Genomic DNA, 16043 nt, shown 5'->3' with positions numbered 1-16043 from the left:
GAAACGCGTAAAAAATGTGACAAAAACATGGCGACAACACAACAGAAAGTCACTTTAGGCTGTAAGTCTCCGGGCGAGAAGCTTTTAGATTTGGGTAAATGTGCTGGGTTAAAGGAACATAAACAACAACAGCTACACGTATCATCAGCCTGTGTCACACGTTTCTCAAAGTCAGCCACAGCCGCCCTGGGGCTGATCATTCACCACGTGGCTATAATGTGGCGTTTATATCCTGATTTGCTATTATGTCAGTGCCAAAACGAGTTCGACACCCCTGCTTTAAAGTGACTATACAGACTTTAAACATGTTAAAATGAAGTATTTTCCTACATGTTCCAGCCATGTCCTAATGTGCAGCTCAGACCTGTTCACCACAACTGCCTCTAAAATCATGAACTCTCAAAAAGGTGTTAATTTGGGTCCGAAGTGCCGTCATGCACCAGCTTAATATAGAAGCTGCAGTTACATGTATGACCTGAGGTGGCAGTAGTGAGTATAAAATGGCAAACTTGCATCGAGCCCCTGCTTTAAGGGGTCAATCGAGTCCAGTTGATGATGTTTTAACCTCTAACACGATGGGGAACTCCCGGCCACTACTTTGTCTAAACGTTTAATAATCATTCCTCCTCCGCCTCCACACCCGACCCGATCCCGCGGCCACTTTGCCATCCAGTGTCCGACAAGTGCGTTTCGATCACTGCCCACGGGACCCTTCATATCCTCCAGTGTGCCACAAATCTCTCCGAAAAACGGGAAGTAAGCGGCCTGTCTGAATCACTCACTCTGTGCCTTCATTCCAGTGTAAGACGATTATTAAAATATGTGTCTGTATTTCTGAATGTCACTTTAAAATCCTCTAGTGTGTCCCCAAACTTAAATGGAGAAAGCCACTCTGTTAAACCACGTCCATACAGGGTCCCATACATTCTAATGCAATGTTTCTTTACTTTCTAATTCAATAGGACGAGGAATACTGGCCAAAAACACACACGTGCCTTAGCGATTCAGAGCCATAACACATACTATCACCTCCCATCTGAGAATCTTTGCCAATTCCTTCTGTTTGCCTGAATGACTTGCATTTACTATCGTGGTTTTGCTGTTTTATTTCTTTTTGCATCAGTGACACATTTTAGATGAAAAGCAGCGCTGGTTTCGTAGTGTTTGGCGCAGTGAATTGCTCGACATGAGGTAGCATTCGGACGAGGAAACAATTTGTATTTGTCTCATGAAGAAGTGGGGCATCTGTCATGTGTTAATCCCAGATCTTCATCCCTAAATCTCCCCTCTGTCCTCTCCTGTCTGTGTTTCATTTATACGTGCAGTGGTGAGATACCGCCTCCCGCCTGTGGGGGGAGCCCTCGCGATTCTTTATTACGGACTCCGGGTTCCGAAAGAGACAGAGGGACGCGTTAAAAATAGCAACAATTGGATGAGAACCGTTAAATGATGGCAGTTTGGTGTTAAAAAAAAAGGTTTAGGTAATACTGGTGTCAAAAAGTAAAAGGTTAGGTTAGGTTAATTTATTTGTACCTGTGGGTAAATTCGTCTTGCAATTCTGAGAACTAGTCGACACATAAAAACACATTATACAAAGATAAAAACATCACATATAAAAGTATCGAAAGCAGGTACCGAAATGTTTTGATGCTGTTTGTCATCAACATTTAAAAGAAAGGAAAAAAATGGAAAAAGGGGAAAATTTGGGACCAAAAAAAAAAGAAAAAAAAAGAAAAAATGGGGAAAAATGTTGAAAATTTTGGGCAAAATGAAGAAAAAAAATTGTAGGAAAAATTTAGGAAAAAAAAGTGACAATTTGAGGAAAATTGGGGGAAAAACAAGTAGAAAATTGGGGAAAATTTAGTGGAAAGAACAAGAAAAACTTGAAAAGTGTTTTTATTTTATTTCTGCCCTTTTGTAGTTAAAGGGACTGTATGGTGTTTAAAAATGTTAAAAGAAGTTATTTCCTCCCCCTTCATGTTCCAGCCATGACCTCATGTGTAGAGCCCAGAACTGCCTCTAAAATCCTGCACTGTCACTCAGAAAGTCATGCACGAGCTTAATATAGAAGCTGCAGTCACACTCAAGACCTGAGGTGGCAGTAGTGAGTTTAAAAATTACTAACTTGCATCTAGTCCCTTTAAAGAGGGGGTGTTCTGCTTTTGTCAGTCCCATAGCACCAGTCTATATCACACTACAATGATGACAAACCTTCTGTTGGTCTGTAAATGCAGTAAATTAGAATAACTGCCTTGTATAAAATGTCTCTCTCAAAATGGCTGTAGTGAATGTCTTGAAATAGGCCTCTGTCTCTTTAAGAACCTCTGAGCCTTTAGACACGCCCCCTCCACACGCTGTCTGTGGCATCAGTGGGGAGGGGGTTCTGCTGAGGAGCAGTGGTTGGTTACTCGGCTGGTGACGAAAGCTCGGAGGCGTCTCCAGGAGGTGGGGGCGTTCCTAGGAGGACTCAGGCAAACCTATCCCTAAAATGGCCGCCATCAGAGTTTTTACAGATTACTCAGAAATACGCGAATGTCCCAAGGCAACACTTCAGCCATGTTTTTAATGAGGGAGTGACAGAATAACATGATGGAAAGCTTGCATAATACCCCCCCTTTAATATAGAAGTTACGCTCAAGACCTGAGGTGGCAGTAGTGAGTATAAAAATGACAAACTTGAAACTAGTCCCTTTAAAGGAAGTTTCTTGGTTGTTTTACCTCAAAAAAATGATATAGATGGAAATTAAATTAAATGGAGGAAAATGGAACATTATTAATCAGTTGTATTGTTCTATATGACAAATATTTGAGCATAAGTATCGAAAAAGTTCAGGTATCGTTAAAGTATCGTTAAAGTATCGGTATCTGTAAAAATTACTCAGCCCCACCAGAGCGACTTATCCACCATCTTATTAAATCGACAAATACGACGACCGACTCACGCTCTCCTTTTAAGGTGTTTCCCTCTGACATGTGAGTACGTTCATTCAAAGACACGAGGCCATGTGGAAAAGGATTCTCGAGGCCGTGAGCGCCTTCACAGAAACCACGGAGCTGCACAATGGCCTGAGCTGATCCAAGGCTGGACAGCGATGGGCAGATCACACGCTGTTGACGTGTGAAAACAAAATGGCGGCAAAAACTGTTATAGATTTGTCACCGCAAGAATCAAAACTCATTCACACGGGGACAAAACAGCACAAGCACAGTGGAGTTCTTGAGGAAGTCGAGTCATAAAGAAGTGACAGAGTGAATGGGATTAGAAAGCCCTGGCACTTTGTTGATTTTCATTCATTTGTCCTTCTAAGATTGACACAACACTCAGTAAAGTCAGAGTCCTGGTGTTACGGTGAGTCTCCCCCTGTGCCAAACCTGGAGCACGAAACCAGACACTCTAATGCACCTTATGTGTGATTTTGGCAGCTCTGCGATGAACCGAAGTGAAATAAATGACGACCAAAAGCTTAGTCACGATCTGGACATTTTATATATTATTGCGTTTCTTTTCTTCTTCTTTTTAGGGCGTGGTGTTGTGTAGTGAACAGCTGTAAACCCGACACTCTCGCTCTCTGGAGCCGCTTCACATGGACAGATCGAAACATGGTTAAAATCTGTCCAAAGGACGGCTGAGAAACGTCCTGTTAAAGTCTTTAATCCCAGAACCAGGCTGTTTAAATGCACGCGCTATAAAAAGCGATCGAGAACACGCAGTTCCCATAACGTCAGTGTCCGTCCAGAGAAGAGAGAGGAGGAGAGAGGAGGAGAGAGGAGGAGAGAGGAGGAGAGAGGAGGAGAGGGGAGGAGAGGGGAGGAGAGGGGAGGAGAGAGGAGGAGAGAGGAGGAGAGAGGAGGAGAGAGGAGGAGGGAGGAGGAGAGAAGAGGAGAGGGGAGGAGAGAGGAGGAGAGAGGAGGAGAGAGGAGTTAATCAGAAACAGTGTTAATTTCATCGACTAAAATATTTAGTCTTAATTTTAGTCAAAGTGATATTTTTTCCGACTAAAACTAAATTAAAAGTTTCTCATGAGACTAAAACTGTGACTAAAATGTCCAGATATTTTAGTCGACTAAAATCAGACTAAATAAAAATGAAAAGGAGAGACTAAAATCATCCAAACTTCTATTGAGCGTCTGAAAGAGCCTCAGATCATGTAAATTCTCTGTTAAAGGATCAGCCCTGAGCTTTGTTTATGTGGAGCAGAAACATGAAGCAGAGGAACAACATTAAACAGGATCATAATCAATATTATAAATGCAAAGTCCACGAAATTAGTCTTAAATTTAGTCGACTAAAACTAGACTAAAATTGAAAAGATTTTTTTTACTCAATCTCGACTAAAATTAAACTACATTTTAGTTAAAAGACTAAAACTAAATTAAAATATGTTGTCAAAATTAACACTGATCAGAAAGGACAGTGTTTCATAAAACACTAACCATCTCCAAAACTAGAAAAAAAAATCAGTGATTTTGATCAAAACTAGCCTCTGTTTAGCTTAGATTTCTAGTCGAATTAAACTGTTTTCACCCACAGAGAGCTTAGAGTCTCACCTTTCAAACGAGCCATGTGTCCATAGATATAACATAGAATACTCTGTGGTGCTACAAATATCATGAAAAATGGTCTGATTGTGTGTTAAGAGGGTCATTTACCGCATTTGCCCATGTGCAAAACGAGTAGCACGAGCTAAAGTGGATCAGCAGCCAAGTCGTTTGCACCACTCTCTCCGTTATGCCTTAGATTTGTCTGCAATATGGGCTATTTCAGATGTTAAGGCGAGACACTTTAGGTGAAAGTATTGATGTTTCCCGCAGTGGTGGAAGTGGAGATTTGTATCTGTTTTCCTCCCTTTACATCTTAGTTTTCATGTCAGATATAAAAATGATGATGTTTATTTGATGATGTTTTGTCTGCGAGGTGGGGGCGACCCGGAAGTAGAAAGGCCGTCTTTCCCGCGGGTTTTCATTCATAAATATTGACAGATTTGACATCCACGTGTCCTGCTAAGGGGCCCCGTGATGACGCTTTCACCCAAATATGGTGTTTTTCCTCCTACGAGACGCTGGAGCGGAAAAGTGGAAGAACGGGCCGAGCATGCGCACTCGCTACAAAACTTCAGGGCTGGTTTTCTCTGAATGAGAGAAGCCGCACTCGGGCAGAGCCTGAGCCCTTATAGAAGCTCCCACAGACTCCACACTTTACAGGCTGAGACACAACAACATTCTGAAGGTTTTTTCAGAGGGATTTTTTAATATCTAATTCCTAGCCTGATTTATTCAGCTTTGAAACAAAAAAACAGGCGGAATTTGAGTCTTTACAGATTTTTTCACTGATGATTAGTTTATTGAAAAACTAAATAAAATATCCAAAATCCCCTCTGAAAAAATCTTAGTCACTAATAATTATTAATGATTTCGTTGCCCAAAATATAGGCAATTTTGGCCATTTTAATGCTCAAAATGCCTTATTTTTATATGAAAACATAAAATGACAGAAAAAATGCAATACATTTTTTTCTCATATTTATATCTGTGATGTTTAGCAAAAGTTTCAAATTGACATCTCTACATTTATTTTTTTCCCCCTATTCACCTGCAGTGTCTCGCCTTAAATTCGTTGAAACAGGCCCACAGATATAAGCACAGCATATGCCATTTTCCAGGTTTCACCCGCTATCCAGCACCTGCCTTGATAAATGATCGATGAAGTGTATTTTACATGTGCAGTGGGGCAAAAAGTGGGAAGTCCATGAGGAACTGACCTTCTTTCCCCCGCTGTGAACCTCACAGACTCACCAGCCCGTCGGTGTCGGTTCTGTGAGTTAGTCCTTAAATGGTAAACGCTGCCAGGACCCTTCACGTTCAGCCCTCTCTCCTTCAGCCGGCAGTTTTGGCTGGGGGCACCATCTGGCACCGGTCTGGAGATAACGCAGTGTGTTTGCCAGTTCTCTTTCTCACGATAGCGGGGACTGAACTCGTAAGATACAGAAAGGGAGAGAAAGTGAGTGATGGGAGTAGGGAGAGTGGAGAGAGGGTTCACACTCAGAATCCTTACATAGTGAGTTTGTGGGTCCTCTGTGTTTGTGAAAAAGTCAAGCAGTCAGTCTATGTATTGGCAAAGTTGACTCTTGAAACATGGGGGGGGCAACATCGATCTTTTCTAGCTATTTGTGGTAAAAGTTGGGTGTGTAGCATCGGCTCTTACTGGGCTCAAAGAAAAGTGGACATGCCAGACCTCATTTGAAAGCTACAGTACATAATGGTTTGACATAGGGCCTCATTTCCTAGTTATCCAGAGTTCACGCAGTTCTTATGTTTGAAGAGTTTCGTGGCGCTAGGCTAGTGCAAGGCTAGTGCATGTCTATGGTATCAGCTAGCCTGCATTAAAAACAGTGTGACCCGCTCCACAGAGCACCTGAGGCAAATCACTTATAACACCAGACTCACCATATAAATGTCTGTGTCCATAGAGTCATGTTTGGAATATAACTGACCTGCATCACATGAATGATCACATTTTGAGGGACTATTTTCTAGCAGATCACTCCGCCGCCGCGTAGCTTATACAACCACGAAGCTGATGCTGCTCAAATAAAAGGTCTTTTAAATGCAAAGTTATTCTATGGACACAGACATGTATATGGTTAGTCTGGTGTTATCAGTGATTTGCCTCAGGTGCTCTGTGGAGCGGGTCACACTGTTTTTAATGCAGGCTAGCTGATACCATAGACAGTGATGTACCTGAACACGTTCATATTTTGGGCGAACGTGAACTGAACGCACAGTGTTACTGCCCGATGAACGACACCATGAACGCGTTCAGTCTGGTGTCTGTGAACGGCATTTCCCGTTCTTTTTACGTAGTTCAATATGGAGCCAGATTTCTTATATCAGTGATTTAAGACCGCGGATCAGTGAATATAATTATAAAACCTCGCCGTGCCTTCAGTTTACCATCGGTTCTAAACTCTGGCGGGTCCACGGTGTAGCTCCGCCCCCGCCCACGGCCCGACTGTGTCCAGTTCTGTGGCGCTGAACTCTGCCCTGGCACACCGGTAACCAGCGGGTCCACACGGTGCCGCAGCAGCCACAGAGTGAGGCTACGAAGCGAGTTTCCCTGGTGTAACGTCTGTGGCTCCAAACTGCTCTCTGCTCCGAGTCCGCGGTGCCGCTCATTTACATAAAGACACAATGTGGAGTTTTTTAACTACAAATTAGCTCCTAAAACAATCCTATTCACATGATTAATTTACCAAATCAACACAAATGCAATTGGATATTTGTAGCTTCATTTTCCACTAAGAATTTACTAATTAAACTTAAAAAAAAAAAAAAATTAAATAAAATATGATTAGCAAAGATTTCCAAAATCCACTCTGAAAACAGTGACAGACTGACATACAGTAAAGAGCTTTAACACTAAGTGAGGCCATAATATTTTTGACTCGTGGCTGACCGTTTGGGAACACCAGGAAGCCTAGCGAATGTAATGCGTGAGTGAGTGTGTGGTGGTGGACGGAGGGGCCGATGGCGCAGACTGGTTGCCTCGCTTCCGTCAGTCTACCCCAGGGCAGCTGTGGCTACAATAGTAGCTTACCACCACCGAGTATGGAGTGAATGAATAGTGCAATGTAAAGCGTCTTTGAGTGTCCAGAAAAGCGCTATATAAAACCAATGCATTATTATTATTATTATTATGAAGTCAACTTTCTCCAGCTCTCCCAAGGTTGGCAAAAATGCATCTCAAAATACTTCAGATTGTTGCTTTAAGATATGGAATATTGAAATATTTCCCTGAGAGGGGAAATATACTTCTCACCTATTTCACCCCTGACTATGAACTATGAACGAACTAGTTCATTTTGAAATTTGTGAACTGAACTTTGAACTAGTTCATGTAGAAAATTAACTTTCCCAACACTGACCATAGGAATGTGCTAGCCTTGCATTAGCCTAGCGCCACAAAACTCCTCAAATACAAGAACTGCATGAATTACAAAAAAAAAAATCTCCAGAAATCAGCAACACTCTGGATAACGAGGAAATGAGGCCCTATGTCAAACGTCCTGAACCGTCCCTTTAATGGCGGTCCTTAAAGCCCACCGTGCTGCAGATGTGGGGATTGTTGCTGTGTTTCTGGCCGTGCTCATGTTGTATTTTGTTGCTACGGCTGATGACGGAGATCCTGGCTCACTCCGCGACGGGATCGTGCCAGAATATCAAACGCTGGCCGCGGTCCGTCTTTGGTTGTACAACACTTATGTTTCGGATATTTGTCCCTGTCTCACTGTGCGGCCCACAAATGCTTTTGAGCTACAACCTACGGCCCACACGAAGTCCAGCTCACGACGAAATCATGTTTCAACAATCCAGCATATTGTTCAGAGCCGTGGGAAGATGTTTTAGTGGGACAAAATGTACCCCCAAAATACTTTTTCTGTGCATAAATCCTATTGATTAACCTCTTAACTCCCGCCTGAACCGAGAGCATTTTCTCCAGTTCAGCTTTACCCAAATCCTGTAGGCCAGTGTAACGCCTCATTTGAAAGACCTACAAAACTAAGTTGATCTTTTTCCTCATAACAGATTTTTTTTTCATCACTTTTTTTTTTGGGCAGTCGTCTCATTTTTGTCAAATTTTCGTGATTTTTTTATCAAATTCTTATCACTTTTTCATCCATTTTTTTCCTCAATTTTACGTCAAATTTTTCTCACTTTTTTGTCATTTTTTGTTAATTTTTGTCCTTTTTTTCTCAATTTTTCGTAAATTTTTTCTCAATTTTTTGTCATTTTTTGGTCAATTTTTGTCATTTTTTGTCAATTTTTTTGTCACTTTTTCGTCAAATTATTCAAATTTCTTTGTCAAATTCTTAGCACTTTTTCAACCATTTTTTTCTCAATTTTTCGTCAAATTTTTCTCACTTTTTTGTCATTTTTTTGTCAATTTTTCATCAAATTGTTCTCACTTTTTTGTCCATTTTTTGTCCATTTTTGTCATTTTTTGTCAATTTTTTGTCACTTTTTCCACACTTTCATCCTTGTTTTCGTCTCAGTTTTGTCGCTATTTTTCCAGAAGCTTTTGGACTTGGGGTAAAGCCAAACTGGAGAAAATGTGCTCAGTTCAGATGGGAGTTAAGGGCTTAATATTGCCTGCAGTTCACAAACTATCCACCAGGGGGTGCTGTAGCGCCCTCAGCACCCTGGGTTCCCACGGCCTTGTGTCTGTTATCCACGATCTACTGAGTCTGAACTTGTGATGACTTTTTCTGCAAAGTCCGGTCCCTGAGTATTTCTGGCTTAGTCCCGTGAGGTCGAAACAGCAGATCCGCCTCCTCGTCTTGTCTGTAGATGGTAAATCCATGTCAGAGTGTCATGTATCACGCGCTGCTCTTGTTTTTACAGCACATGCGCTTCCTACAGGGTGTTTCCTTCGGTAGCGCCGCACACAGGCCTGGCAGAAGAATCCAGCTAAAGACAGAGAGGGTTCTTTAAAGGAACAGGCCACCGTTTTTCCACACTGAGATATGTTCTTACCGGAGCTTAGACGAGTTGATGTGTAGTTGTCTGGTCCTTGCGCTCAGTCACGCAAAAAGACCAGAGATGTTGTTAGCGTATAGAGCCTCTCCCAGCATGTTCCTATGGACCCAAACGGGGTTGAAGTTAAAAGCGACAAAGCTCTTCCACGTTTTCAGTATTTAAATCCGGTTTATCACCTTAGAAGCACTTTGACCTCCGTGCACAAAGTGAAGATGTTATTGCGCGGGCGTCGAAATGCTCCTGAGGTGATTTCACGACTCAAATTATAGACACAGACGCATCTCTGGAATCGCCCATATCTGGTCATGTTTGAAAACAGTTAAGGGGGAAAACAATTTGGAGAAACTTTCTCTAATTATTCAAAAACGACTTTAACAAACGCTGAATTATGAATATAGTTTCTACTAAATAAAGATACAAAGACATGGAGAGGAGCAAAGTGGTTCAACAGCCCATAAATACATCAATAACTGAGAATGCTAACCTGATGCTTCATGTTAGCATCGGGCTAGTGCTAACGGTTAGCTAGCACTAGCTAGAACCGCCGTTTTTTCACTTCTACTGAACAATCTGCTGTGAGAAAATATCCACATGGGCCCGATTTACACTTGACTTTATTTATGTGATAAATAAGTTCATATTCCACCAGAAAATGGCTAAAAAGAGGGAAAAATTGTGTTTCACTAAAGATTCTATTTTCCCCCTCGGCGAAGCCACGCCCCCTTCTATGACGAGATGCCGCCTGTGTCTATAAACCGTATTTCATCGTCTCAAATGTCGTTCCTCTTGGTCTGGCACCTTAAGCCACAACAGAACCACATTATTTTGTTGTAGTTTTACACTTATAAGCGCTAGTTTTAGTTTAATTTTATTTCTCTTGATCACTTCCTGCCTCCAGATGATGTCACTGATGATGTCAGCAGTTAAAGGATCTATAAACCGTATTTTCTCGTCTCAAATGTCGTTCCTCTTGTTCCGGCACCTTTAGCCACAACAGGACCACATTTTGTTGTTGTAGTTTTACAACTGTAAGCGCTAGTTTTAGTTTGATCTTATTTCTCTTGATCACTTCCTGCCTCCAGATGATGTCACTGATGATGTCAGCAGTTAAAGGGGCCACAGTACCCCATTTTATCCACTCAGAAAATCGACATGTTTAGTTTTGTGTGACTCTGCTTGGATCGTGTAACTGCTCACGGAGCCGTGTTTAAACAGGGAAAACGTGGAAGAGTTTGGTCGCTTCTAACCTCACCCCCGTTCGGCCCCATAGAGCAGCAGAGGAGAGGCTAAAGGCTAACAACATCTTTGGTCTTTATGCGTGACTGAGCGCACGCATAAAGAGCAGACAGGTGCACATCAACTCGTCTAAGCTCAGGTAAGAACATATCTCGGTGTGGAAAAGCCTGTTGCTTTAAGGTTTACTGAAAAGGGGTTCAGTCATTGGATCTGATTTCACCCATTGACCCTCAGGCTATTTTAGATTTTAAAAAAACAACAACAAGCCTTTCACGGTTCACAGCTTGAGTACATTGTGAATAGCATGTTTTCAAACACTTTCTTTCACATTTGTTTGGCATATTCACAATATTTCAGTCTCTTCACCGCTCCATATTGTCCACAGTTTAAATGTTACGGTACTTTTGGCTGTATCAGTGGTGACCAATCAACTGCCCACATCTGTAAAAAGTCAAAAAGTCCGGACAATTTGAACGGACACCACTGTCTCCTGTACGTCTGTGTCAAACGGTGATTTGACTCCGACCTTTTCCCCCCTCGTCGTCTCCATGTACGTTGCGTGTGTGTGTGTATAATCCATTCTTGTTTTCTGTGTTCCAGAAATAGGATCTCCAAATCCAAGTTCAGGTTAGTACATGTGGTTTCCCATCGTCCTGTTCTCTCGCCCTCTCTGCTGTCCTGTGCACTCAGAAAAAAACAAAAAAAAACATCTGTCCGTCGCAGTGACAGAGGCCCTTCTTCTATCGACACAAAAAAAAACGATCTAAACTTTATTTACAAGTTCTCGGGGTTTGCTTGAAGCCATGACACGCGGGTTTATTTATATTTGCATGCTCTCCTGTGTTGTGTTGTAAGTCGGACTTTTTGTGTGTGCAAAATAAACTGCGGTGAAATATATCGGTGCTGCATCCAACAAAAGAAATAAGTAGAAATGATTAATTAATTCAAGAACCGGGCGGCGCAACATGAAAGGGTGATGTCTTTTCAATGTTGTGACTGCTTTGAAATGGTGGTTCTGAAACCTGAAAGGCCGGTATTAACCCGTCAGCCGGTGTCAAACCACCTGACAGAGGCTAAATCAGGAAAGTTTGATTCAAAAGTAATCACTGAATTGATCACAATGGCTACGTTTATACGACGCGCAAAAAATCTGAGGGACGGTGTTAATCCGAGAACCCGATGTTCAGGTGATAGATACAGACGGCATCTCTGGAATCGCCCATATATGGTCATGTTTGAAAACAGTTAAGGGGGAAAACAATTTGGAAAAAATGAAAATTTTCTCTAATTATTCAAAAACTACTTCAACAAACGCTGAATTATGAATATAGTTTCTACTAAATAAAGAAACAAAGACATGGGGAGGAGCAAAGTGGTTCAACAGCCCATAAATACATGAATAACGGAGAATGCTAACTTGATGCTACATGTTAGCATCGGGCTTATGCTAACAGTTAGCTAAGACTAGCTGCCGTTTTTTCACTTCTACTGAACAATCTGCTGTGAGAAAATATCCATATGGACCTGATATACACTTGACTTTATTTATGTGATAAATAAGTTCATATTCCACCAGAAAATGGCTAAAAAGAAAGAAAAATTGTGTTTCTCTAAAGATTCTATTTTCTCCCTCGGCGAAGCCACGAATCTTTAGACCAGGGGCCCTTTGGGGCATGTCCAGTAGCCCTTGGGACTTTTTCTAAAGTGTAAAACACTTCATTTTCTTGAATCTAATTCTTAAAATTACAGATATTTCGGTTCTTGTGACTCAGTATGAGTTTAAAATAAAGCTATTTTAATATAATATGGGGTCAATATCCTATAAGTGAACAGTTTAAGTCTTTAGGATTTGTTTTTAACTGGTCGCCCTCGAACAACTTAATGCTCTTATAGTAGCCCTCAGCTGAAATAAGGTTGGTGACCCCTGCTTTAGAGAAACACAATTTTCCACTCTTTTTTTTTGCCATTTTCTGGTGGAATATGAACTTATTTATCACATAAATAAAGTCAAGTCTAAATCGGGCCCATATGGATATTTTCTCACAGCAGATTGTTCTGTTGAAGTGAAAAAACGGCAGTTGTAGCTAGCGCTAGCTAACCGTTAGCATTAGCCCGATGCTAACATGTAGCATCATGTTAGCATTTTCCGTTTTTTTTGTTTTTTTTTATGTATTTATGGGCTGTAGTATAAACTATATTCATAATAGTAGTTTAATAAAAAATAAGTAGTTTTTGAATAATTAGAGAAAGTTTAGATTTTTCTCCAAATTGTTTTCCCCCTTAACTGTTTTCAAACATGACCATATATGGGCAATGCAGGCGTCATGTCTTTGAATTATTTGCAGTATCATCAGAATCCATTTTAAGTTGAAAATGATCTTTTTAATTGGAAATCCTGTTATATCAATGTGAGGAACATTTACAGTTGCCTCTTCTTACAGATCCGTCGGCCTCCGGAAAAGAATAAAAACATCCGGATTCTTTTTTTTGTTAAGAATAAACTCTGTCTCACTCTCTGTTTTCATTTTTAAGACTTTGTGACGCCCAAAAATGCAAAACTGTCAGAGACTTTGGGTTTTTTGAGGAGAAATCAGAGCAGTTTTCTGAGTGATTTATCTGATTTGCCGGTTTATATCATTGGATTACTTCAGAAGTCTGATTACGATCTGCTTTTTCGCGTCATATAAACACAGCCGGTGCAGTTTGATTCAAGACCCTGATCAGGAACAACATTTTTCTGACGGATGCGAGACCCACGTCTGCTCCGCCCACGCATTTCTGTGACATGTTGAATTTTTTTGGAATGCAAAAAGTGCCTCATAATAATCACGATTTTCCAGCCAACTGTGAGGCTTTGTTTCATAATATTCTCTCTGTTTCCTCCTGTGCCTCTTCAGTTCATACAATAATGATCATTAAGAAACGTCTCATGTTAAACGACTTCTGATCTACAGCGAACAGGATGCATCCATGGTCTCTCTCTCTCTCTGTCTCTCTTTCCCTCTGTCTCTTTTTCCCTCGCTCTCTCACTTTCTCTCCCTCTTGCTCTTTCTTTCTCTGTCCCGCTCCCTCTTTATCTGTCTCTGTCTCTCACTTTTTAACTTTCTTTCTCTCTTTCTCTCCCTCTTTCCCCCCTCTCTCTCTCCCCTCTCTCTCTCGCTCTTTCTCTGTCTCTCACTTTCTCTCCCTCTTGCTCTTTATTTCTCTGTCATGCTCCCTCTTTATCCTCCTCTGTCTCTCTCTGTCTCTTTCTCTCTCTCCCTCTCTTATTCTCCCTCTCTGTCTCTCTCTCTGTCCTCTCTTCCTCTATGGATTTTCTCTGTCCCGCTCCCTCTTTATCTGTCTCTGTCTCTCTCTTTTTAACTTTCTTTCCCCCCCTCTCTCTCCCCTCTGTCTCTTTCCCTCGCTCTCTCACTTTTTCTCCCTCTTGCTCTTTCTTTCTCTGTCCCGCTCCCTCTTTATCAGTCTCTGTCTCTATCTTTATAACTTTCTTTCTCTCTCCCCCTCTCTCTCTATCGCTCTCTCTCTTCCTCTCCCTCTTTCCCCCCTCTCTCTCCCCTCTCTCTCTCTAGCTCTTTCTCTCACTTTCTCTCCCTCTTGCTCTTTATTTCTCTGTCTCGCTCCCTCTTTATCCTCCTCTGTCTCTCTCTGTCTCTATCCCTCTTTCTCTCTCTCCCTCTCTTATTCTCTCTCTCTGTCTCTCTCTCTGTCTTCTCTTCCTCTATGGATTTTCTCTGTCCCGCTCCCTCTTTATCCTCCTGTCTGTCTCTGTCTCTCTCTATCTCTATCACTCTCTCTCTGTCGCTCTCTTTCTCCCTCTCCCCCTCTCTCTGCCTCTATCCCTCTTTCTCTCTCTCCCTCTCTTATTCTCTCTCTCTTTCTCTCTCTCTCTTACACTCTCCCTCTCCCCCTCTGTCTCTCTCTCTGTCTCTCTCTCTCTCTCTCTCTCTTACACTCTCCCTCTCCCCCTCTGTCTCTCTCTCTGTCTCTCTCTCTCTCTCTCTCTTACACTCTCCCTCTCCCCCTCTGTCTCTCTCTCTGTCCTCTCTTCCTCTATGGATTTTCTCTGTCCCGCTTCCTCTTTATCCTCCTCTGTCTCTCTCCCCCTCTCTCTCTCCCCTCTCTCTTGACCTCTCTCTCTCTCTAGCTCTTTCTCTCACTTTCTCTCCCTCTTGCTCTTTATTTCTCTGTCCCGCTCCCTCTTTATCCCCCTCTCTCTGTCTCTCCCTCTTTCTCTCTCTCCCCCTCTTATTCTCTCTCTCTTTCTCTCTCTCTCTTACACTCTCCCTCTCCCCCTGTGTCTCTCTCTCTGTCTTCTCTTCCTCTATGGATTTTCTCTGTCCTGCTCCCTCTTTATCCTCCTCTGTCTCCCTCTTTATAACTTTCTTTCTCTCTCCCTCCCTCTCTCTCTATCGCTCTCTCTCTTTCTCTCCCTCTTTCCCCCCTCTCTCTCTCCCCTCTCTCTTGACCTCTCTCTCTTTGCCTCTCTCCCTCTCTCTCTCTCGCTCTTTCTCTCACTTTCTCTCCCTCTTGCTCTTTATTTCTCTGTCCCGCTCTCTCTTTATCCTCCTCTGTCTCTCTCTGTCTCTATCCCTCTTTCTCTCTCTCCCTCTCTTATTCTCCCTCTCTTATTCTCTCTCTGTCTTCTCTTCCTCTATGGATTTTCTCTGTCCCGCTCCCTCTTTATCCTCCTCTGTCTGTCTCTGTCTCTCTCCCTGTCTCTCTCTGTCACTCTCTCTCTCTCTCTCTCTCTCTCTCTCTCTTACACTCTCCCTCTCCCCCTCTGTCTCTCTCTCTCTGTCTTCTCTTCCTCTACGGATTTTCTCTGTCCCGCTCCCTCTTTATCCTCCTCTGTCTCTATCTTTATAACTTTCTTTCTCTCTCCCCCTCTCTCTCTATCGCTCTCTCTCTCTCTCTCCCTCTTTCCCCCCTCTCTCTCCCCTCTCTTGACCTCTCTCTCTCTGTCTCTCTCCCCCTCTCTCTCTATCGCTCTCTCACTTTCTCTCCCTCTTGCTCTTTATTTCTCTGTCCCGCTCCCTCTTTATCCTCCTCTGTCTGTCTCTGTCACTCTCTCTCTTTCTCTCCCACCTTCTCTCCCTCTCTCTCTCTCCTCTCTCACAGTCACTCTCTCTCTTTCTCTCTCTCCCTCTCTTATTCTCTTTCTCCCCCTCTCTCTCGTTCTCTCTCTCTCACACTCACTCACTCTCTCTCTGTCTTCTCTGTCTCCCCCTCTGTCTCTCTCTCTTTCTTTCTGTCTCTCTCTCTGTCTCTCT

General features: G+C 42.4%; 1 protein-coding gene across 12 annotated transcripts in view; it reads left to right on the top strand.

The window, feature by feature from the left end:
• The window catches only part of cacna1c (calcium channel, voltage-dependent, L type, alpha 1C subunit), a 373377-nt gene that overhangs the window by 241418 nt on the left and 115916 nt on the right, over positions 1-16043 (top strand). For all 12 annotated transcript variants that reach the window (XM_079552350.1, XM_079552351.1, XM_079552357.1 and 9 more), the window contains one exon: positions 11371-11397. In XM_079552350.1, the coding sequence (XP_079408476.1) occupies positions 11371-11397 (27 nt within the window). The remainder of the gene's footprint in view (positions 1-11370; positions 11398-16043) is intronic.

This window comes from Gobius niger (assembly GCF_951799975.1).
Source record: "Gobius niger genome assembly, chromosome: 2".
In the NCBI taxonomy this organism is placed as follows: domain Eukaryota; kingdom Metazoa; phylum Chordata; class Actinopteri; order Gobiiformes; family Gobiidae; genus Gobius; species Gobius niger.
The sequence above is the reverse complement of the archived record's forward strand: the minus strand, read 5'-3'. Positions and strand labels throughout refer to the sequence as shown.